The 26,180-nt window shown below is 44.1% G+C and overlaps 1 protein-coding gene across 9 annotated transcripts in view; it reads left to right on the plus strand.

Moving 5' to 3' along the window:
- The window catches only part of LOC127586448 (ryanodine receptor 1-like), a 625,703-nt gene that overhangs the window by 326,284 nt on the left and 273,239 nt on the right, over nucleotides 1-26,180 (plus strand). For all 9 annotated transcript variants that reach the window (XM_052044410.1, XM_052044408.1, XM_052044411.1 and 6 more), the window contains one exon: nucleotides 6,382-6,472. In XM_052044410.1, coding sequence (XP_051900370.1) covers nucleotides 6,382-6,472 — 91 coding nt within the window. The remainder of the gene's footprint in view (nucleotides 1-6,381; nucleotides 6,473-26,180) is intronic.

A 26,180-nucleotide genomic window follows, 5' to 3' on the forward strand; every position in this document is an offset into this window, starting at 1 on the left:
ACATTAGTCAGACTTCAGCTGGAGTTCTGTGTGCAATTCTGGTCACCACACTATAGGAACGATGTGAGAGCGCTGGAGAGGGTGCAGAGCAGATTCTGCAGGATGTTGCCTGGGATGGAACATTTCAGTTATGAGGAAAGACTGGAGAATATTGCTTTGTTTTCTCTGAAGCAGAGGAGGTTTAGACTATACAAATATATGATTAGAATAGATAAGGTAGACTTGAGGAAACTTTTGCCCTTATCAGAGGTGAATAAAACTAGAGGACCTGGTTTTAGGGCAAGAAGTAAAAGGTCTCGATGGGATCTGAGGGGGACCTTTTTCACTCAGTCAGTGGGGGGTACCTGGAATACACTGCCAGAGAGAGAGGTGGAAGCAAAGTCGCTGACAGCATTTAAGAAGTGTCGAGATGAGCACTTGAATTGCCTAAGCATAGAAGGCGATGGGGCAAATGCTGGAAGATGGGACTATTACAGATGGTGCCAATTGGTTAGCATGTATCTGGTGGGCCAAATGGCCTGTTTCCATGCTGTATGAACGTGAGATTCTAGCACTGTTTCCTGTGGCACGCCAGTAGTTATAGATAGTCACTTTGAAAATGATCCATTTATCTCTATTTTCTGTTTTCTGATAATTAGTCTATCCATACCAACATCTTGCCCCAACCCAATGCACTCCTGTGCAATATTTTTTATATGCCACCTTATCAAATGTTTTGGAAAGTCCAAATACACTACATCTGCTCATTCCCCATTATCCACCCAGTTTGTTACATTCTCAATGTTTGTAAAACGTGACTTCCCTTATTTAAGTATGATGCTACTAGTTTGCCCCTTCTTTTTCTAAATATTCTTAATAATGAATCCCAGTGTTCATCCAATGATTGATACTGGGCTATCTATAATTTCTTTATTTCTTTTTCTCTTGACTAGAGGCATTACATTTGTAGTTTTCCAATCCTCTGGAACCTCTCCAGAATCCAGGGAACATTAGAAGATTACAACTAAAGCATCCACTACCTCTATAGCCACTTCCTTTAAAACCCTGAACCCTACAACACTGAAAAAAGCCATTTCACCACTTGGATTCCAAGCAAGGCAATACTACTCCCCCTCCCCTTAGAGTCATAGACAGATACGGCACGGAAACAGGCCCTTTGGTCCACCAAGTCCACACTCACCATCAACCATCCATTTACAATCATCCTACATTAAACCTATTTTTTTATTCTTCCCACTTTCTTAAGAGCTACCATCAGATTCTACCACTCACCTACACACTAGGGGTAATTTACAGTGGCTAATTACCCTACCAACCTACACATCTTTGGGCTGTAAGGGGAAATGGGAGCACCTGAAGGAACTCCTACGGTCACAAGTAAGTTCCCCACAGATAGCACCCGAAGTCTGGATTGAACCTGGATTTCTGGTGCTGTGAAGCAGCAGCTCTACAGACGACACCACTGTCCCACCCTGTACTTAGTTCCTTGTAGCCCTGCAACTTGTTTTCTCTCAAATGCCCATTAGCTCCCCTTTAATTAATTTCCCATTTAAGGAGAATTTACAATCGCCAATAAACCTACCAACACATGTGGGAGGAAACAGAGCACCCTACAGAAACCCATGTGATTATGAGAAGAACATTCACACTCCAAACAGACAGCAACTGACCTCAGTGATGACCCCTTCTTGCATCCCCAACACTCCCCTTTCTCTTGGATACCTCCTTCTAGCCTTTTACCTTTTGATCTTTTCCTTTCCAATTGCAATTGAGACATCAACTGCCTCACCTTCTCCACTCCCCTTACCCATACAATCATAAAGTTATAAAGCTCGGAAACAGGCCCTTTGGCTCAACTCATCCGTGCTGACCGAGGTGCCTTCCTGAGCTCATCCCATTTGCCTACATTTGGCCCATATTCCTAAGCCTTTCCTATCCATGTACGTATCCAAAGATCTTCTAAACATTGCAATTATACCCACCTCTACCACTTCCTCTGGTAGCTCGATATATATACCCATCACCCTCTGTGTGAAAAACATGCCTCTTGGGTCCCCTGCAAATCTTTCCCCTCTCACCTTAAACTTATGACCTCTAGTTTGAGACTCCCCTACCCTGAGGGAAAAGACTGTGGTCATCCATCTTAGCTGTGCCCCTCATGATCTTATAAACCTAAAGTTACCCCTCAGCCTCAGCCTTTCTGGTCTTTCCTCATAACTCAAGCCCTCCAGTCCCAGCAACATCCTTGTGAATATTTTTTACATCCTTTCTAACTTAATCACATCCTTCACCATCAGCCATCCAGATTGCTTTGAAGGGATATTCAAGAGCCAGTCAAATTAACAAAAAGGCTGCATGGCAGCACTGCTCTCGAAGATTATATCATGTTTCTCTTCCCCTTCATCAAATGTTATTGTGTAAATAACCTGGACAACAGAACCTTACTCACTGTCAAACATGCCCCTGGCATCTGGTTAACATTGAAGATGTGGCTGATGATATCCAGGTATCAGTTCTGACCCATTACCCAACTACGTTGATGGAACAAGATGCTATCACTACTCCAAGCCTTACTACCTGTGTAATGAGGCATGTCAAGGAAGGTTGGAAGATGTGCAATACAGTATCAAGATAGACATAGACTACGTTGTGCTTCTTCATGTAGCCCATGCAGCAATGAATGGGTATGGAGGAAATTATGGCCTGAACGTGTGCTTGGCTTCCAAAGACTTATGAACCTGAAAAATCACTAAGGTTATTGTTAAATTTGTAATGAGCCTTGGTTTGAGTAAACCAGGATGATGTGGAAGAGTTACTGTAATTCCATGGCAAAACACTCACAAATGAAGAATAAACAAATTGCTGGAGGAATTGTCAACATTTCACGTCAAGACACTGTGTCAGGACGGAGTGGAGAGAAAAGATAGCTGGTGTAAGGAGTAGTGGGGGAGGGGTGAGACAGGGGCCAGTACATGATAGGTGGACTGAAGAGGGGTGAAGGATGATGGGCAGAAGGAGCCAAGTGGGGGAGGGGTGCTGTTGGGAGACAGAGGCAGGTGGGTAATAGATGGAAGAAGGCAGGGAAAAAAAGAGGCAGATGGAGCCAGGTGGAGGGAGGGAAGGGTGAGGAGGAGGCAGAGGCTGGAGGATGTTAAGCAGGGACATAAAGGCTGCAAGTGCTGGAATCTTATCATAGTAAGGAAGGTGATAATGGGAACCATTAAGGGAGAGATGAAGGAAAGATGGAACCAGATGGGGGAGGAGAAGGATGATGTGCAGGATGTACTCCACACGAAGGGAGTGGTGAGGGCAGAAGTCCAGGAAATGGAGGAAATTTAAGAGAGGGCTCCATCAAGCACAGTAGAAAGGCAACCATGTTTCCTGAAAAAGGAGGACAATTCAGATGTCCTGGAATGGAAGGCCTCATCTTGAGATCAGATGTGGCAGAAATGGAGAAACTGGGAGAAAGGGATGGAATCCTTACAATGTGGGAAGAGGTATATTCTAGGAAGCTGTGGAAGTCAGTGGGTTTATAGTAAATATCAGTGGTTAGTTTCCCTCTGGAGATGGAGACAGAGAGATCCAGAAAAGCAGGGTAAGTGTCAGAAACGTTCCACGTGAATTTGAGAGCAGGTTGGAAGTTAGTATTGATGGTGATAAAACTGACGTGTTCCACATGGTGCAGGAACCAGCACCAATGCAATCATCGATGTAAGGGAGTGGTACTGGAGAAGGTTTGGAACGAGGACTATACCACGTAGCCAACAAAACAATAGGTGCAGCTATGCCCATGGCTATACCTTTGATTTGTAGGAAGTACAAGTTCTGCCAGGTTTATGAGAGTTGTTGATGGGAACTGGTTGGATCTTTGTTGCAGAAAGAAGCAAAGGGCTTTGAGACCTTCCTGATGGGGAATTGGAGGTGTATAAAGACTGGACATGCAGTCCTGATGAAGCAGAGGGAAAATCAGAAGTTGTCAAGATTTTGAAGGGTATGCAAAGTGTCCCGGACATAGGTGGGAAGGGGCTGGATGAGGGGAGATTGGATGTATCCTCGTACAGTCAAGGTATGAGAAATTATGTTCAGTGGAGCAAGATCAGGCAGAAAAAATGGACGTACCAGAACAGTCCTGTTTGTGGATCTTGGGTAAGAGGTAGAAGCAGGCAGCGGGGAGTGGGGCACTATCAGGTTGAAGGCAGTGGTGGGGAGGTCTCCTGATGTGAGAACTGTGACATGCAGGAGACAGTGGACTAGTGTTCGTTGGTAGAATCTTGGTCTGGAGTTAGTTCGAGAAGGTGTCAAAGAGCTGCCACCTGGCCTCTGCAAGGCAGAGATCAGTCTGCTTGACTACAACTGCCCCACCCTTTCCTGCAGGTTTGATGACTAGGTTGCGAGTGGTGCGAAGTGAGTGGAGTGGAGTCCCGCATGTTTGGATGAGGTCAGGTTGGAGTGGGTTAGAGCTACTTGGGAGGGATGAAACTGGTCTGGCAGGGGTGCGGGACTCAAAGTAGTAGTGTAGCAGGTGAGAAAGTTGAGGCACATGTAGAAGTTAAAGCAAGCAAGTCGACAGGCTAAACTACAGTTATCAGGAGCCTGACAGGTTATGCAGGTGAGCTCAGGGCATGGATTGGCAGATGGGATTGTGATATTATAGCTATTACAGAAACATGATTGAGGGATAAGCAGATCTGGCAATTCAATATTCTGGGGTACAGATGCTACAGGTGTGATAGAGGTGGAGAGAAGTTGTTGGGTAGGGGGAAGGAGTAGACTTCAGAAGGGAATCACAAGGCCAAAAAGGAGCCATGAGATATCCCTGGCAGGTCAGGTAAAGGAGACGCCTGAGCAATTCTATCATATGCCTTTATTTCAGAACAGGTCAGTGAGCCTAATGTCAGTGGCGGGTAGTTCTTGGAGGAGATTCTGAGAGAGACGATCTGTCTGCATTTGGAAATGTAAGGGCTGATTAGGGATAGTCAGTGTGGCTTTGTGTGAAGGAAATTGTGTCTCATGAATTTGAGTTTTTTGAAGTACTAACCAACAGGATTGATGAGGGCAGGGCAGTGGATGTTGTCTATGTGGAGTTCAGCATGGCTTTTGATAAAATCCTGCATGGTCGACTGGTGTGGAACTTGAGATCACGTGGGATTCAGGGTGAGCTGGCCTACTGGATACAAAATTGGCTTGGTGGAAGGAGTCAGAGGGTGGTGTGCAGGGTTGTTTTTCAGGTTGGAAGCCTGTGATCAGTGGTGTGCTGCAGGGATCGGTGCTGGGTCTCCTGTTGCTTGTCATCTATATTAATGATTTAGATGAGAATGTAGGTGGTATGATTACTAAGTTTATGGATGACACCAGAACTGGTGTTGTTGGGTACAGTGAAGAAGATTGTATGAGGTTGCAACAGGATTTAGATTAACTGGGATTGTAGGCAAAGGAATTGCAAGTGGAATTTAACTCAGACAGTTGCAAGCTGATGCATTTTGGGAAGTTAAACCAGGGCATGACTTGCACAGTAAATGGCAGGGCCCTGTGGAATGTTGTAGAACTGACAGACCTAGGGGTACAAGTACAAAGTTCCCTGAAAGTGGCAAAGCAGGTAGACAATGTTGTAAACTATAGATGCATCATAAAAACATCCTATCTGGATGCATCACAACTGCTCTGCCCAAGACTGCAAGAAGTTGCAGAGAATCATGAACACAACCCAGTCCATTATGCAAACCAGCATCCTCTCCATTGACTCCGTCTACATTTCCTGCTACCTTGGGAAGGCAGCTAATGTAATCAAGGACTGTTCCCACCCAGTCATTCTCTCTTCTATCCTCTCTCATGGGCAGAAGATACAAAAGCTTCAGTGCACATACCACCAGGCTTAAGGAGAGCTTCTATCCCTCCGATATCAGACTCTTGAACAGACCTCTTGTACACTGAAAGCTGAACTCTTGAACTTCCAATCTACCTTGTTGTGACCCTTGCACTTTATTTGTCTAATTTGTCTATCTGCACTGCACTTTCTCTATAACTGCAACACTATATTCTGTATTCTGTTTTCATTTTATTACCTCAATGTAATTACGTATGGCATGACTTGTCTGGATGGCATGCCCAACGAAAGGTTTTCAGTGTATCTCAGTAAATGTGACAATAATATACCAATACAATGTGGCAAAGAAGGCATGTGGCATACTTGCCTTCATTGAACGGGGCATTGCGTACAAGAGTTGGGATGCCATATTACAGCTGTATATAGGACGTTGGTGCGACTAGCTCAGGAATGCATTTTGGTCCACAGGGACACGTTGGGCTGAAGGGCCTGTTTCTGTGCTGTATAACTCTGACTCTTTGGCTCTAGATTGACTGTGTTTTTTCCTGCTCTTATAGCTATCTTCGTCCAGCAATGCTACAGCATCTACTGCGTCGACTGGTGTTTGATGTCCCAATATTAAACGAATATGCCAGGATGCCACTGAAGGTTAGTTACATCGGGTACACCTCTGTTTTTATCAAATATGTGCACAGAGAAGTTGTTTGAAATCGAGGATTGGGCTGTTTAAAAAAAACGGAGAATGCTGTAAGTGCTCAGCAGTCAAACTACATCAGTGGACATGATGGGTTAAGGAGCCTTCATCACAGCTGGAAAAGAGCAGAACAGGGATCATGGAGAAAATAGAAGGAATGTCTGTGACCCAGGTTCTCGAGGCATAGATTACTTTTAGAAATGAAGTTCGAACCAAATGATATAAAACAAGGTAGTAAGGCCACAGATGTAGGGGGGAGAAAAGGGGGTTTATCGAAAATTGTTAACCTGAATATTACAAGTACAGCAAAGGAACGGGTGCTTTGGCTCATGTTATCTGTGCCGACCATGATGGTGATTTAAACTGCACATCTGCTTGCTCATGGTCCATTTCCGGTCGTCGAGACCCGAAATGTCGACTGTTTATTTCCCTCCATAGATGCTGCCTGACCTGCTGAGTTTCTCTAGCGTTTTTTGGTGTGTGTTGCTCCAGATTCCAGCATCTGCAGAATCTCTTGTGTCATGGTCCACATCAGTCTGTTCCTGGCCTATTCATGTGTATGTCTAAAGGCCTCTTAATTGTTGCTGTCATATCTGGTTCCACCACCTCCTTGGCAGCACGTTTCAGGCACATACCACTCTGTGTACAAAAAAACTTGCCTCGCACATCTCCTTGAAACTTTCCCCACCGCACCTTTGATCTATGCCCTCTGATATTTCACATTTTCACACAAAGACTAACTATTTGCCCTATCTATGTCTCTTGTAATTTTATCTACTTCTGTCAGGTCACCGCTCAGCCTCTGTCGCTCCAGAGAAAACAATCCAAGTTTGTCCAACCTCTCCTTACAGGTATTACACTCCAATCTAGGCAACATCCAGGTGAAACTTTTCTGCACCCTTTCCAAAGCCACCACATTCTTCGTGTAGTGCGATAACTAGAACTGCCCATACTACTCCAAATGTGGCCTCACCAAAGTTTTATACACCTGCAACATGATTGCCAACTTTTATATTCAATGTCCTGACCGATAAAAGCATGTATGCTGTACCCTGTATGGTGGTAAAGAATACCACCCAAACTACTTGTGTTGCCACTGTCTGGGAACTATGTGCTTGCACCTTAAGATCCCTCTGTACATCAATGTTCCGAAGGGTGCTGCCATTTACTGTATATTTTCATCTTACGTTTGACCTCCCAAAATACAGCACCTCATACTTCTTTGGATTAATCTCCATTTGCCTTTTCTCTGTCAATATCTGCAACGGATCTATATCCTGCTATATCCTTTGACAACCTTCCTCATAATCCACGACTCCACCATTTTTTGTGTGGTCTGCAAGCCTCAACCCACCTACATTTAGGTGGAAATCATTTACACTTATTTTTTTTTTATTTTTTTTATTTTTTTATTTACAGCGTGGTAACAGGCCCTTCCAGCCCAACGAGTCCGCGCTGCCCATTTTTTAAACCGAAATTAACCTACCCGTACGTCTTTGGAATGTGGGAGGAAACCGGAGCTCCCGGAGGAAACCCACGCAGACACGGGGAGAACATACAAACTCCTTACAGACAACGACGGGAATCGAACCCCGATCGCTAGCGCTGTAATAGCGTCGCACTAACCACTACGCTACCGTGCTATCATATACAACAGAGGTCCCAGTGGAACACCACTGGTCACAGACCTCCAGTCAGAATAACATCCATCTGCTATTCCCTCTGTTTTCTATGGCTACCAATTTTGAATCCAGTCTACCAAATCTCCATGTATCTCATGGGCCTTAACCTTCTGGATCAGCCTACCATGAGGGACCTTGTTGAAAGCTTCACTAAAGTCCATGTGGACAACATCCACTGACCTACCTTCATCAATCATCTTCGCCACCTTCTCAAAAACTCTATTGTTTGTAAGACATGTCCTCCCTGGCACAAAGCCAAGCTGACTATCCCTAATAAGTTCATGCTTTTCCAGATGTGAGTAAAATCCTATTCCTAAAATCTTCTCCAATAATTTTGCTACCACATACGTAGGGCTCACTGGCCTATAATTTTCTGGATTATCCCTATTGCCCTTCTTAAACAGAGGAACAATGTTGGCTATTCTTCAGTCCTCTGGGACCTTGTCTGTGGCTAAAGAGGATACAAAGGTCTCTGTCAGGGCCCCAGCAATCTTCTCTCTTGCCTCTTTCAATAACCTGGGATAGTTCCCATCAAGTCCTGGGGACTTATCTACCTTAATGTTCTTCAAAAGACCAAGCACCTCCTCCTCCTTGACAAAAATGTGCCCTAGCATGTCAGCGTACCTCTCCCTGATCTCATTCCCCATTTCTTTCCCATTGGTGAATACCAATGTGAAGTTCTCACTTAGTACCTCGTCCACTTTCCCTGGCTCCAGACATAAATTCCCTCCTTTGTCCTCGACTGGTCCTACTCTTGCCCTAGCTGTGCTGTCGTTTGTAATGTATGCATAAAATGCCTTGGGATTCTCCTTAATCTTACTCACCAAGGACATTCCATGTCCCCTTTTAGTCCTGCTGATTCCCTATTTGTTCTTTCCTGCATCCTTCATATTCCTCAAGGGCCCTGTCCAATTTCAGCTTCATAAACCTTGTATATACTTTTCCTTTTTGACGAAATTTACGTCTTTATCAGCCGACATTTCCAAATCTTGTCTCCTTCTCTAGAACATGTTGGTCCTGAATTCTGACCAGCTGCTTTTAAACAACTCCCACATGGATTTACTCAAAAACAGCTACTCTCAATCTACTTTCCTCAGTTCCTGCCTAATACTGTTGTAATTACCCTTTCCCCCATTTAGCACTCCCCCCTCCTGAGGTTCAGCCTTATCCTTCTCCATAACTATCTGAAAACTTAAGGAGTTATGATCACTGTTCTCAAAATGCTCTCCCATTGAAACTCCGATCACTTGGCCAGGCTCTTTTCCCAATACAGGGTCTAGTATGGCTCCTCCTCTGGTTGGATTATCTACATACTGTTTCAAAAAACCCTCCTGGATGCACCTAACAAATTCTGCCCCATCTAAGCCTCCGGCACCAAGGAAGTCCCACTCAATATTGGGGAAAATAAAGTTACCCACTACTTATTAAGTCCTAAAGATTGTTATGTGCATGATTGGAAGGTGCTGTTCTTCAAGATTATGCTTCGGCATTACTGGAGCAATATAAAAAGTCAATGCCAGAGAGGAGAGAGTGGGAGTAAGATACAGAACCAGCAACAGATGACTGGAAACATAGGGTTGCCCTTGCAGATTCAGCGGAAGTATTCCGCAAAGCGGTCACTCAATCTGTATTTAGTTTCTCCATTTGTGAAGAGGACCCATTGTGAGTACCGAATGCAATATAAATTGGAAAAAGGACAAGTGAATTCCTGCTTCATCTGGAAGGTCTGCTTGGATCGCTGGATGGGAGGAAGCTGAAGAGGTGAGATGGCAGGAATTACATGAGGAATTGCTGTGGAAGAGGAATGGTTGATGGAGATGGAACAGTGGATCAGGGAGCTGGAGAGGGAAGAGTCCTTTTGAAATGCTGAAAGGAGAGGGGAGGGGAAGGTGTGTCTGTGTCAGGTACTGGATGTATGTAGGATGATCAGAGAGAGACACAGGCCTTTCGTCCCACCGTCCACGTCATCAAGCACATGTTTTATACACTAATCCCATCTTATTCCCCCACATTCTATCAACTCTCTCCGAGACTCTACCACTCACCTACATACTAGGAGCAATTTACGGTGGACAATTACCTACCGACCTGCAAATTTTGAGAATGTGAGAGGAAATCCACGTGGTCACAGGGCAAACATGCAAACTGCACACGGACAGTATTGGAGCCCAGGACTGCGCCTGGGTTGTGAGAGCTGTGAGGCAGCAGCTCTGCCAGTTGATTATTCTGTTCATCATGGTGGAGGGAAAGTCATGGTTAGGCAAGAAGAAAGACATCTTAAAGGCTCTGGTATGGAAAGTCTTGAGCAACAGATGTGACAGAAATGGAGACTGGAAGAATGGAAGGGAGATGTAACAGGAAGCAGGATGGGAGGAGGTGTAGTGGAGATGGCAGTGGGAGGAGGCAGGCTTGTAATAGATATTGATAGCTAATAATCCCATGGGATGAAGATGGAAGAAAAAGAGTGAGAGGAGCATGTAAACTAGAATGCGAGGGGGATGGGAACCGGAGGGATAGGTCAGTGGAAGAAGTGCACGGAGTAAAGCCAGAGCTAACATATAGAGGGGCTTTGAGGAAGGAGAAGCAGAGTACAGGGTATAAAAGTAGAAAGCTGGATGGGCTAAAGTGCATTTATTTAAATGCAGGAAGTATCAGGAATAAGGGTGATGAACTGGGAGCTTGGATAAAAACGTGGAACTATGATATTGTGGCTCTTGCAGAGACGTGGTTATCACCAGGGCAGGAACGGATACTGAATATTCCCAGATTTCAGTGTTTTAAAAGGGATAGGGAGGGAGGGAGAAGGGGAGGAGGGGTGGTGTTACTGGTCAGGGATACTATTACAGCTGTAGAAAGGGTGGATAATGTAGAAGGATCCTCTCTAGAGTCAGTATGGGTGGAAGTTAGGAATAAGAAAGGAACAGTTACTCTACTGTGAGTACTCTATAGGCCCCCTGGTAGCAGCAAGGATACTGAGGAGCAGATTGGGAGGAAGATTTTGGAAAGGTGCAAGAATAACAGGGTTGTTATCATAGGAGACTTGAACTTCCCAAATATTGATTGGCACCTGCTTAGTACCAAAGGTTTAGACGGGACAGAGTTTGTAAAGTGTGTCCAAGACAGATTCCTGTCACATTATGTTGACAGGCCGACGAGAGGGAATGCCATATTAGATCTAGTATTAGGTAATGAACCGGATCAGGTGACAAATCTCTCGGTGAGTGAGCATTTGGGGAACAGTGATCACCGCTCCCTAACCTTTAACATTATCATGGACAAGGATAGGAGAAAAGAGGGCAGGAAGATATTTAATTGGGAAGGCCAAATTATGAGGCTATAAGGCTAGAACTGGCGAGTGTAAACTGGGATCACATTTTTGAAGAGAAATGTACTATGGAGATGTGGTCATTGTTCAGGGATCTCTTGCAGGATGTTAGGGATAACTTTGTCCCAGTAAGGCAGAGAAAGAATGGCAGGGTGAAGGAACCATGGGTGAGAAGAGAGGTGCAACATCTAGTTAGGAGGAAGAAGGCAGCATATGTAAGGTGTAGGCAGCAAGAATCAGAGATGGCTCTTGAGGAATATAGGGTAGCGAGGAAGGAACTTAAGAAGGGGCTGAGGAGAGCAAGAAGGGGACATGAAAAGGCCTTGGCGAGTAGGGTTAAGGAAAACCCAAAGGCATTTTTCACGTGAAGAGCGGAAGGATGACGAGAGTAAAGGTCGGACCGATTAGAGACAAAGGTGGGAAGATGTGACTGGAAGCTGTGGAAGTGGGTGAGGTCGTCAATGAATACTTCTCTTCAGTATTCACCAAGGAGAGGGGCCTTGATGACGCTGAGGATAGTGTTGTTAAGGTTAATGTTCTAGAGCATGTGGATATCAAGAGAGGGGAAGTGTTGGACAGATAATTCCCCGGGGCCTGATGGAATATTCCCCAGGCTGCTCCGCGAGGCGAGGGAGGAGATTGTTGAACCATTGGCTAGGATCTTTGAGTCCTTGTTGTCCACGGGAATGGTACTGGAGGAAGGGAGGGTGGCAAATGTTGTCCCCTTATTCAAAAAAGGTAGCAAGGATAGTCCAGGGAATTATAGACCAGTGAGCCTTACGTCTGTAGTGGGCAAGCTGTTGGAAAGGATTCTTAGAGATAGGATCTACGAACATTTAGAGAATCATGGTCTGATCGGGGACAGCAGCATAGCTTTGTGAAGGACAAATCATGTCTCACAAGTCTGATATTGTTCTTTGAGGAGGTGACCAGGAAGATTGATGAGGGTAATATGGTAGATGTGGTCTACATAGATTTTAGTAAGGCATTTGACAAGGTTCCACAGGGTAGGCTTCTTCAGAAGGTCAGAGGCATGGGATCCAGGGAAGCTTGGCCGTGTGGATTCAGAATTAGCTTGCCTGTAGAAAGCAGAGGGTTGTGGTGCAGGGAGTGCCTTCAGATTGGAGGGCTATGACTAGCAGTGTCCCATAGGATCGGTTCTGGGACCCCTGCTTTTCATGATATTTATTAATGACTTGGATGAGGGGGTAGAAGGGTGGGTTGGCGAGTTTGCAGACGACACAAAGATTGGTGGTGTTGTGGATAGTGTAGAGGATTGTCGAAGATTGCAGAGGGACATTGATAGGATGTAGAGCTAGGCTGAGAAGTGGCAGATGGAGTTCAATCCGGAGAAGTGTGAGGTGGTACACTTTGGAAAGACAAATTCCAGGGCAGAGTACAAAGTTAATGGCAGGATTCTGGGTAGTGTGGAGGAGCAGAGGGATCTGGGGGTTCATATCCACAGATTCCTGAAAGTTGCCTCACAGGTGGATATGGTAGTTAAGAAAGCTTATAGGATGTTAGCTTTCATGAGTCGTGGAATCGAGTTTAAGAGCCGCGAGGTAATGATGCAGCTCTACAAAACTCTGGTTAGGCCACACTGTCCTGTGTCCAGTTTTGGTGGAAGGGTGTGGGAGCGTTGGAGAGGGTGCAGAGGGTATTTACCAGGATGCTGCCTGGTTTAGAGAGTATGGATTATTAGGAGAGACTAAGGGAGCTATGGCTTTACTCATTGGAGAGAAGGAGGATGAGAGGAGACATGATAGAGGTGTACAAGATATTAAGAGGAATAGATAGAGTAGACAGCCAGCGCCTCTTTCCCAGGGCACCAATGCTCAATAGAAGAGGGCATGGCCTTAAAGTAATGGGTGGGAAGTTCAAGGGAGATATCAGAGGAAGGTTTTTTACCCAGAAAGTGGTTGGGGCATGGAATGCGCTGCCTGGGGCAGTGGTGGAGGCAGGTACATTGGTCAAATTCAAGAGATTACTAGATAAGCATATGGAGGAATTTAAAATAGAGGGATATGTGGTAGGAAGGGCTTTGATAGTCTTAGGCGAAGTTTAAAGGTCGTCACAGCACTGTTTGCCAAAGGGCCTGTATTGTGCTGTACTGTTCTATGATTTGATGATTCTATAAATGGACCATGTGAGTGTGAGAGCAGGGTGCAATAGTGGTGAAGTTTTTGAGTTCTCTAAGAGTGCAGGAATCAGCAGGTCCCGATGAGGTATATTGAAGAGCACTATGGGAAGCTAGAGAAGAAATTGCTGGCGCCTTCGCTGAGATGTTTGTAACATTGCTATCCTCTGGAAAGGTGCCAGAAGGCTGGAGGATAGCAAATGTTATGCCTTTATTTAAGAAGGGCAGACATGGTAATTATAGACCAGTTAGACTAATAGCCGTGGCAGTTAAGTTGCTGGAAAGCATTCTGAGGGATAAGATATACTTGCATTTGGAAAGGCAGAGGTTGATTAGGGGTAGCCAGCATGGCTTTATGTGTGGGAGACATTGTCTTATGAATTTGATTGAGTTTTTTGATGAAGTGATGAGGAAGGTTGACGAGGAGATGGTGGTAGAAGTAGTATATGTGGATTTCAGTAAAGGCTTTTGACAAGGCTCCACATGGTAGGCTATTTTGGAAGGTTAGATTGCATGGTATCCAAGGAGAGTTAGCAAACTGGATACAAAATTGGCTGGGTGGTAGGAAACAGAGGGTGATGGTGGATGGATGTTTCTCAGACTGTGACTAGTGGTGTGCCCCAGGGGCCCATTGTTAATTGTCATCTATATTAATGACTTGGATGAGAATATATGAGGAATAGTTAGTAAGTTTGCAGATGGTGGTGTTGTAGACAGTGAAGAGGAGAATCAAGGATTGCAGCGGGATATTGATTGGCTGGGAAGTTGGGCTAATGAATGGGAAATAGAATTTAATTCAGATCAGTGCGAAGTGTTACCTTTTGGAAGGACATATCAAGGTAGGACTTTTACATTGAAAAATGGAAATGGAAGGGCCCCAGGTACTGTTGTAGAACAGAGGGACCTTGGAGTACAGGTGCATAGTTCCCTTAAAGTGGAGTCACAGATAGACGGGTCAGTGAAGAAGGCTTTTGGCATGCTGACCTTCATCAGCCAGGGCATTGAATATGGAAGCTGGGAGGTTATGTTGCAATTGTACGAGATGTTGGTGAGGCCACAGTTGGATATTGTGTTCAGTTTTGGTCACCTGTTACAGGAACAATGTGATTAAGATGGAAAAAGTATAAAAAAGATTTACAAGGATGTCGCTGGGATTCGAGGGACTGAGTTAGAAGTTAGACAGGCTGGGCCTTTACTCCATGGAGCAGAGAAGACCGATGGATGATCTCATTGAGGTATATAAAATCATGAGGGGCATAGATAGGATGAGCAGTCTTTCTCCCAGGGCTGGGGAATCGAAAACTAAAGGATGTAGTTTTAAGGTTAGAGGTGAAAGGTTTAAACAACCTGAAGTGCAACTTTATACACAGCGAGTGGTAAATATATGGAGCCAGCTACCAGAGGAAGTGGGTGAGGCAGGTACATTAGATACATTTAAGAAGTATGTGGACAGGTGTATGGATGACAAGAGTTTGGACAGGTGTATGGATGACAAGGGATATGGGCCAAGAGCTGGGAAATGGGATTAGCTTGTATATACATCTTGATCGGCATAGACATATATGGGCCGAAGGGCCTATTTCTGTGTTGTTTGACTCTCTATGACTCTAACTGCAGTCATCAATATAATAGGAAAATAAGTGAGGGAGGAGGTCTGAATTGGACTAAAAAAGGAGTGTTCCACATACTGATTAGATCTCTGTACAAAAAAAAGTTGTAGGTCCTTGGTTGTTAATTGTTTTTGACTGAAAAATATTTGTCATTTTTTCATGTTGATAAGCTTAAAAAATTCATTTTATTGAGACATCTTATCTTTGTTATAATTTATAAGCCAGATGTAAAGAAAATCAGATTTTGCTTCAGTGTTTGAATTGTAACTTTGAGCTCCTGGTGGGGAGCCTGATCTGGAGGAAGCACCTGGCAGACCTTCAGGCATTGACGTTAATGATTTACCGACCATTAATTCTTGTAAAATGATGAACACCAAGGCTCCCATCAGGGAGCACAGAGTTAGATTTTTTTGTGTGTTTAAAAGCCTGTAATTAGTTAATTACCTGAAAAAGGCTTATTCACTAACACAATTTTTTTTAATTGCTAAGTAGGTAGAACATTATTAATTTACAATTGTTCCATGTTCTGAAGAGCTCTCCTTGAATAATCCCTCAAAACCAATAGAAATTCTAAGTTCTAAGTTCTAAATTGACCCTTTTTTTAACCGTGGTTGATGGTTTGCTTACAGTATTAAGATGAACTTACACATTCATCCACAAAACTGGATCATGTAGTTCTGTATCATTAAGCATCATATGTTTGAATTGCATTTTCTTTGTCAGTAACTCACACAAAACCTGGTTAATCTGAAAATATTACATAGTTCATAAAATTTGAACAGGTACAATTTGTGGCATTGCATGACAGATGTGCTGTAGGTGGATCAAACATTAAGTGCTACCTTTCATGTACATTGCCTATTTTCGGCATTACCAGCTGAAATTGGGTGACATTTTCTGCTTAAGACTAGCTGTTGGTCACTCACTTGGAAATGTATTTCCACAGTGCACTCAGCATTAAAGCATTATTCTCTCACTTGACATACTCTTCAACACTCTGCTGTAGAACTCCGAAATGCGAGACTACCTGATGACTTGTGAGGCTGCTGCAAAGCCACACACAGATTTTGAATGATTATGTACTACCATTTTCCCAGTTATCACTTCTTTTCCGGGGTGATTCTGTGGTGGTTTTCCTGGATATGCCTCTTAAGCTGAAGTGATAGGTGTCAGCTAGAACAGTGATATCTGGGACCCCAAGCGAAGTGAGGAAAACAAACTCGTGTTCACAGTGCCCTACTCTCCTACCTCCAGCTGTCCACAGACAAATGTACCTGAAAGCTACAGGAATCATCCCCTGAACTCACGGAGTCAGCATTGATAGAGATATGATCTGTGGGCACAACCATGTTTGGATTGCTGTCCATAAACGCCAAGGTCACTTTCCCCCTTCACTCCCCATCTTCCATTTCAAGTGGAGTGGCTGCTCTGTGCCATGTTTTCTGGCAAGTTTGTGCTGGGGAATTAGGTAGGTTACTTACATTCCACACTCTGCGAATAGGGACTTTGCAAAGTCAATCATCAGACTAAGTGGAAAATGTGAAACTCTGCAGGGCTTAGCACAGCTCTCACAGTCAAATCATGAGAAGAAATTTCTTGTCAATATCATATCTTCGAGAGAGATTCTATGTCTCTCATTTTCCTCCACTGCTTCCTAACTCCTATCTATATTACGACTGGTGAAGCTGAGTATCTTTGTAACAATTACCTTAAGACTCCAGTCAAGAGAACCATAAGACCCAGTCTTTGGCTGAAGCCTTTCAGCAAGAGGATGAGGGGAAGGAAGAGCATATGACAGTGGATGAGAAGTTCGTTCAAAGACCAGGCACATCTGGTGGCAGTAGAGGAGGATGTTAGGAGGCAGCAATGAAAGGTTGGGGTGGGGAGGGCAGTCTCTGGATCTGCTGTGAGAGCCAATCATAAAACAGTGCAGGAACAGGCCCTTCAGCCCGCAATGTCTGTACCACAGAGTTTTCCAGCACGGAAACAGGCCTTTCAGCCCAAATCATCCATGCCAACCAAGGTGTCTATCTGAGCGAGTCTAATTTGTCTGTGTTTGGCCCATATCTCTCTTGGCCTTTTCTATCTATATACCTGTCCAAATGTCTTTTCAACATTTTAAGCCGCTACAGCTTCTTCTGGCAGCTCATTCCATATACCAACCACCCCCTGCTAGGAAAAAGTGGCCCCTCTAGTCCCTTTTAAATCTTTCCCCTCTCACCTTAAACCTTATAAACTCCCCAAGCATCCACCTCTCCTGACTTTATTTACCTGTACCTGTACCCCACGGTCTCTGTTCTACAACACTCTCCAGGGCCCTACCATTTACTGTATAGGTCTTGCCTGGTTTAACTGACCAAAATGCAACACTTCACACTTGTCCAAGTTAAATTCCATCCGCCATTTCCTTGACCCACTTGCCCAGTTGATCTAGTTCCTGTTGTAATCCTACTTCTCTATCCACTACACCACCAATTTTGGGGTCATCCACAAACTTACTAACCACATTAACAACGTTGTCATCCAAACCTTGAATGTAGATAACAACAGTAGAACCAGCACCAATCACAGTGGCACACCACTGGTTACAGGCCTCCAATCTCAATAACAACCCTCCACTATCACCCTTTGTCTCCTTCCTTCAAGCCAATTTTGTATCCAATTGGCTAGCTCACCCAGGATCCCATTTGATAAAACCTTCCAGACTAGCCTACAATGCGGGACCCTGTCAAAGGCCTACCAAACATCCATATAGACAATATCTACTGCCCTGCCTTCATAAATTCTCTTAGTCACCTCCTCAAGAAATTCACTCAAATCCGTGAGACATGATTTCCAACACACAAAGCCATGCTAACTAATCAGTCTTTGCCTTTCCAAATGCTGGGACATCTTGTCCCGCAGAATCCCCTCCAGTAACCTTCCCATCACTGATGTTAGGCTCACCGACCTGTAGTTCCCTGGCTTGTTCTTGCAGCTCTTCTTAAATAGAGTTTCAACATTAACCACTCTTGATTTCTTCCAGTATGTCACGTGTGCCTAAAGATGTGGCAAGTGTCTCTGCCAGGGCCCTAGCAATTTCTTCCCTAGCTTCCCACAATGTCCAAGGATACACTTGATCAGGCCCCGGGGATTTATTCACTTTAATATTGCCTTACGACCACCAGCATCTCCTCTGTTGTGATTGTGGATATGTTGCAATGTGTCACTATTCATTTCCCTTAATTCCTTAGGCTCCATGAGCTTCTCCACAGTAAATACAGATGGGAAATATTCAACACCTCACCCATCACCTCACCTGTGGCTCCACACATGATGCTGATCATGACACCAATTTAAACCACATATCTGTCTGCACATGGTGTATCTTCCTCATTCCCTACTTGTCCATGTTTCTGTCTCAATGTCTAGAGGTTCTCCTGAGTGTCTCAATTCATGGGTTTCAAGTCAAGCAAGGTGCTACTAAGGGGGGATATAAAGGAGCACTCTCACATCATCTGCCTTTGGAATCCAATTGGGAAAGCCCAATCACAAAGTTGATTATTTGGCTCACATTCCATACTTAAGCTAACTTTGTTTCTGAAAGCCTCATTCTTGTTTACAGTTAACCCCACAACAAGCTTTCACAGAGACCTTGACAACTGAAGGACAGAGCAATCCCCGGAGGTTATGCAACAGTAACAAGGCTATGTGCAATTCGTGGCTCCATTCTGATCTTCAAAAGAATTCACTGTCTAAAGTAGTCAGTCCGTTACAATGTTCTGTTATTGAAAGACACCTCAGAGATGGCTTCATTATCAGCAAAAGTCTTCTTGAGAATTTCTTGACAAACCCAGAGAAATCATTCATTGATCCCCAAGAGAAATACTGTGATCAGTCTCCAGATCTGATTTTGAAATAACCAGATATAACTGCTGTTCTCAGCTAAGTCACATCAGACTCTGCAGCTTGACCAGCTTTTGAGATGCAGTTCTGAACTGAGAATCTGTGATACATGAGACTTGAGATAAATTTGAAGTCAGTGGGCATTAAGAGAAAGTACCCTTACATATTGGTGTCAAACCTCACACAAAGAGATGGTTGTTGGAGGTCATTCATCCCAGCCCCAGGACGTCACTGCAGGCTTTCCTTGGGCATTTCATTAAAGTATTTAAAAACTGTTGTTGAAATTATTTTAGAGTCATAGAGTCATACAGCACAGAAACAGGACCCTCTGCCCACCCCACCATTCCAACCTAAAGAACATAAACACCAGAGCATTAATGATAAAGCAACTTGCAAAGTAATCAAATTAACTGTTCATGCACATGTTCATGTTACAGATAACTTTTCAACAGGGTTTGCTGCCCCTGCTGCTTCCTGTACTGTGGCTGTCACCAAGCTGGGTGATATGCAGAAAGACACCACTTAGAAGGGCCAGTTGGCATCCATGTTGTTTTGGGTTGGGGAGCTGCAGTCTGTGGTAGCTGGTGCTGGGCTTGTGCAGGGGCCTTTCCTGAGTGCCCTGGGAGAATGCAGCACTCAGATTCCCCAATGCCTTGACATCTCCTGGATTCTGTCAGACAAACTGCGGATAGGTAGTATCATCCAAGAAAGCTCACCAGCACCTCTACTTCCTCAGGAGGCTCAAGAAATTTGGCATGTCCCCTTTGACACTCACCAATTTTTATCAATGCACCATAGAAAGCATTCTTTCTGGATGCAACAGAGAGTCGTGGACACAGCCCAGCACATCACAGAAGTCAGCCTCCCCTCCATGGACTCTGTCTACACCTCTCGCTGCCTTGGTGACGTAGCCAACATAATCAAAGACCCCACCCACCCAGGTCATCCTCTCTTCTCCCCTCTCCCATCAGGCAGATTGTACAGGAGCCTGAGGGCACATACCACCAGGCTCAAGGACAGCTTCTATCCGACTGTGATATGACGATTGAACGGTTCTCTTATATGATGAGATGGACTCTTGACCTCACAATCTACCTTGTTATGACCTTGCAACTTATTGTCTACCTGCAATGCACTTCCCTGTAGCTGTGACTCTTTACTCTGTACTCTTTTATTGTTTTTAGCTGTACTACCTCAAGGCACTCTGTACTAACTCAATGAATCTTCACTGTGTAGTGAATTGATCTGTATTATGGTATGCAGGACAAGTTTTTCACTGTACCTTGGTACAAGTGACAATGATAAACCAATACCAATACTAATCTCCTCTTCACTGACAATCAACACAGGTGCACTTAAAGGATGCATACTTAGCCCACTGTTCTACTCTCTTTACACTCATGACTGTATGGCTAGGCACAGCTCAAATGCTATCTATAAATTTGCTGATGACACCACTGTTGTTGGCAAAATGTTGGGTGGTGATGAGGAGATGTACAGAAGTGAGATAGATTGGCTGGTTGAGTGGTGTTGCAACAACGACCTCGCACTCAATGTCAACAAGACAAAGGAATTGATTGTGGACTTCAGGAAGGGGAGATCGGGAGAAAACACACCAGTGTTCAGTGAAGATTCAGCAGTGAAAAGTGTGAGCAGCTTCAACTTCCTGGTCATCAACATCTCAGAGGATCTATCTTGGGCCCAACACATTGATATAATCACAAAGAAGGCATGCCAGTGGCTCTACTTTGTTAGGAGTTTGAGGATATTTGGTATGTCACCAAAGACTCTTGCAAATTTCTACAGGTGTATGGTAGAGAGCATTCTGACTGGTTGCATCACTGCCTGGCATGGAAGCTCCAATTTGCAGGATTGAAAGAGGCTGCAGAGGGTTGTAGACTCAGCCAGCTCCATCATGGGTACAACTCTCCCTGCCATCAAGATCATCTTTAAGAGATGGTGCCTCAAGGACCATCACTATCCGGGACATGGCCTCTTCTCGTTACTACCATCAGAGAGGAGGTACATGAGCCTGAAGACCAACACTCAACGTTTCAGGAACAGCTTCTTCCCCTCTGCGGTCAGATTTCTGAACGGTCCATGAATCCATGAACACTGCCTTGTTACTTCCTCTTTTGTACTATGTATTTATTTTTGTAACATAATTTTTTATGTCTAAAACTGTACTGCTGCCGCAATACAACAAATTTCACGACATACGTCAGTGATAATAAACCTGATTCTGATTCTGAAATGGGACAATGCGCTGTGCATTTCCATATTCATTTTCAGCTGTCTTTCCGTGAATGCTGCATTATTGCAGCCCTCCTTTCAGTCCTTTGACCTCTGAATTCTTGGAGTTGGAATATTAACTTTCTCATCTCTTCTCTCTGATGCGACCTGCTAGTGGCAATTGTTGTTCCACATGAAACGTATGCCTCTAACCTAGTCTAACTCTTGTAACTCCAGCATCTAAGCTGGTGCCTGCCAGTTCAGTTTCATCTTCTTCCATTTCTTGGAATTGGAATTGGTTTATTATTGTCACATGTACAGTGAAAAATTTGTTTTGCATACTGTTCATGCAGATCAATTCATTACACAGTGCATCGAGGTAGTACAAGGTAAAACCATAATAGAATGCAGAATAAAGTGTAACAGCTACAGAGAAAGTGCAGTGAATAAGGTTCAAGGTCATAACGAAGTAGATTGTGAGGTCAAGAGTCCGTCTTATTGTACTAGGGAACAGTGGGACAGAAGCTGTCCTGAAGCCTCGTGGTATGTACTTTCAGGCTTTTGTATCTTCTGCCCGATGGGAGAGGGGAGAGGAGAGAATGTCCAGGGTGGGTGGAGTTTTTGATAATGCTGGCTGCTTCACCAAGGTACTAAGAAGTTTAGACAGAGTCCAGGGAGGGGAGGCTAGTTTTTGTGACGTGATGAGCTATGTCCACAAGTCTCTTCAGTTTCTTGCAGTCACAGGCTGAGCAATTGTCTTACCAAGCCGTGGTGCATCCAGATAGGATACTTTCTATGGTGCATTGATAAAAATTAGTGAGGGTACACGGGGACATGCCAAGTTTCTTCTGCCTCCTGAGAAAGGTAAATGGTGCTCCAGTGCAAGGGGATACTGTTGAGGTGTTCTGTGGTTGGATGTGAGGTATTTCCTCAGAGTCTGAATATTCTGACAAAAAGACCATGGTGATAGTAAGTGCAAAATGCTCTTGAGAGGAGTCCCAACAGACCTGCAGATGTACTGTATATACATGGAACATCCATTGCTGTAAAGAAAGGAGACAGGTTAAAGGCCATTTAGATTCCTGTATGCCTTCTATATAGAACCATAGAACACTACAGCGCAGAAAACAGGCCATTCGGCCCTTCTAGTCTGTGCTGAAGTGGTATTCTGCTAGTCCCATTTACCTGCACCCAGTCCATAACCCTCCAGACCTCTCCTGTCCATGTATATATCCAATTTATTTTTAAAACTCAAGAGTGAGCCCGCATTCACTATATCAGATGGCAGCCCGTTCCATACTCCCTTGTACTTATCTCTCCTAATCTAGGTGGAAAGAGCCTACTCGCATTTACTCTGTCTATACCCCTCATAATTTTGTAAACCTCTATCAAATCTCTCCTCATTCTTCTACGCTCCAAGGAATAAAGTCCTAACCTGTTCAATCTTTCCCTGTAACTCAACTCCTGAAGACCTGGCAACATTCTAGTAAATCTCCTCTGCACTCTTTCAATTGTACAAATATCCTTCCTATAGTTAGGTGACCAGAACTGCACACAGTACTCCAAATTTGGCCTCACCAATTTCTCATACAATCTCACCATAACATCCCAACTCCTATACTCAATACTTTGATTTATGAATGCCAGGATGCCAAAAGCCTTCTTTACAACCCTGTCTACCTGTGATGCCACTTTCAGGGAATTATGTATCTGAACTCCCAGATCCCTTTGTTCCTCCGCATTCCTCAGTGCCCTACCATTTACTGGGTATGTCCTACCCTGATTTGTCCTTCCAAAATGCAACACCTCACACTTGTCTGCATTAAATTCCATCTGCCATTTTCTGGCCCATTCTTCCAGTTGGTTCAGATCCCTCTGCAAGCTTTGAAAGCCTTCCTCGCTGTCCACTACGCCTCCAATCTTAGTATCATCAGCAAACTTGCTGATCCAATTTACCACATTATCATCTAGATCATTGATATAGACAACAAACAACAATGGCTCCAGCACAGATCCCTGAGGCAGTACACTAGTCACAGGCCTCCAGTCTGAGAAACAATCATCCACTACCACTCTCTGTCTTCTCCCACACAGCCAATTTCGAATCCAGTTTACAACCTTGCCATGGATGCCTAGTGTCTGAACCTTCTGAACTAACCTCCCATGTGGGACCTTGTCAAAGGCCTTACTAAAGTCCATGTAGACAACATCAACAGGCTTTCCTTCATCTACTTTCTTGGTAACCTCCTCGAAAAACTCTACAAGATTCGTTAAACACGATCTACCATGCACAAAACCATGCTGACTATCCTTAATCAGCCCTTGGCTATCCAAATACTTGTATATCCGATCTCTCAGAACACCTTCCAATAATTTACCCACTACTGATGTCAGGATCACTGGCCTGTAATTACCTGGTTTACTTTTAGATCCTTTTTTAAACAACGGAACTACATGAGCTACCCTCCAGTCCTCCGGCACCGCACCTGTGGCTAAGGACATTTTAAATATATCTGCCAGGACCCCTGCAATTTCTACACTTGTCTCTCTCAATGTCTGAGGAAATATCTTATCAGGCCCAGGGGATTTATTTACTTTTATTCGCTGTAAAGCAGCAAGCACCTCCTCCTCTTTAATCTCTATATGTTCCATGACACTATTGCCTGTTTCCCTTCCTTCCATATCCACTACGCCAGTTTCCTGAGTAAATACTGATGTAAAAAAACTGTTTAAGATTTCCCCCATCTCTTGAGGCTCCACACATAGACGACCACTCTGATCTTCTAGGGGACCAATTTTGTCCCTTACTATCCTTTTACTCTTAATATACTTGTGGAAACTCTTTGGGTTTACCTTCACATCATTTGCCAAAGCAACCTCATGTCTTTTTGCCTTCCTGATTTCCTTTTTCAGTATTTTCGTACATTTTCTATACTCTTCAAGTACCTCATTTTGTTCCTAGTTACCTATACCTGCTATACACCTCTCTCTTTTTCTTAGCCAGATCGCCAATATCCCTTGAAAACCCAAGATTCCCTATGCTTGTTAACTTTGCCTTTAATTCTGGCAGGAACGTGCAAACTCTGCACTCTGAAAATTTTGCCTTTGAAGGCCTTCACTTACTGAACACATCCTTGCCAGAAAACAACTTATCCCAATCCACTCTTCCTAGATCCTTTCTCATTTCCACAAAATTGGCCCTTCTCCAATTTAGAACCTCAACCCGAGGACCACACCTGTCCTTATCCATAATTAACTTGAAACTAATGACATTATGGTCACTGGACCCAAAATGTTCACCTACACATACTTCTGTCGCCTGACCTGCCTGGTTCCCTAATAGGAGATCAAGTATTGCATTCTCTCTCGTTGGTACCTCTATATATTGATTTAGAAAACTTTCCTGAACACGTTTGACAAATTCCAAGCCATCCAGCCCTTTCACAGTGTGGGAGTCCCAGTCAATATGTGGAAAGTTAAAATCCCCTACTATTACAACTTTCTGTTTCTTACATCGGTCTGCTATCTCACTACAGATTTGTTCCTCCAATTCTCTCTGACTATTGGGCGGTCTATAATACAACCCTATTTGTGTGGCCACACCTTTCCTGTTCCTCAGCTCCACCCATATGGCCTCTGTAGATGAGCCCTCCGGGCTGTCCTGTCTGCACACAGCTGTGATATTTTCCCTGACTAGTAATGTCACTCCTCCCCCTTTCATCCCTCCCCCTCTCTCACGTCTGAAACAACAGAACCCCAGAACATTAAGCTGCCAGTCCTGCCCTTCCTGCATCCAAGTCTCACTAATAACAATAATGTCGTAATCCCACATGCCAATCCATGCCCTTGCTCAATATACTTGCTCAATTTCAGCTATAGCCTGTTTTACCCAAAAAGGAGGACCCTTCTCTCTGTCACCTTCAAGTTAGTTGTTCCATCAATTTTATCGTTGAAGATAGTGTTCTATTTCAATGTTCTGGAATAGTTGTCCTCCCTGAATTATGGTATGCCAGGAAATGATATATTGTACAAATCATTAAGGCCTGCACACCAGAAACCCAACCTGTTCAGGAATATAAGGGATTTTTACTTTAGGAAAACTAAATTAGTCTGCATAGCCTGGCAGAAAATTATGCTGGTGACACTGCTGCTGAGGAGCTCACTTGACTCTTTCATCATAGGGCAATCTGCCGTGCCTGTCAAACTGCGGGTGTGTCTTGAATCCCAATCTCCTGACTGCATTTGCTCAAGTAGTGCAGAATCTCAGAGACACCACAGCATTGTGGAGACAACTGTTGGGATCCTAAACCAGATTTTTTGATACCTGGCCCCAGCACTGCAGAAAATTCTAGAAAGGACCTCCAGTTTTGATGCCATCTGCTGTGATCTTCGAAAGCTTGCTATTATGCAGGCACGGAAACAGAAGGCATAGGAGAAAGAAGAACAGGAGGTCAATCAAGTTGAGGTGTGGAATACACACTCAATCTAAATGTGTTGCAAGAATGTGGTTAATATGAAAAATAAGATATTAAGAGCAGGAATAAACTATCTGACCCTACAAAGCTGCTCTGCCATTCAGCAAAATCATGGGTGATCTTCTATCTTCATACCATCTCCTTGCCCTGTCCCAAGTATCTTGATTCCCTTTGTAGTAGTAGTATCTGGTGCAGTTAAGTTTCTGCTCAGTGGTGATCATAGAAACATAGAAAACCTACATCACAATTCAGGCCCTCCAGCCCACAAAGTTGTGCTGAACATGTCCTTACCTTAGAAATTACTAGGCTTACCCAT

The sequence above is a fragment of the Pristis pectinata genome, chromosome 35, assembly GCF_009764475.1.
Source record: "Pristis pectinata isolate sPriPec2 chromosome 35, sPriPec2.1.pri, whole genome shotgun sequence".
Lineage (NCBI taxonomy): Eukaryota > Metazoa > Chordata > Chondrichthyes > Rhinopristiformes > Pristidae > Pristis > Pristis pectinata.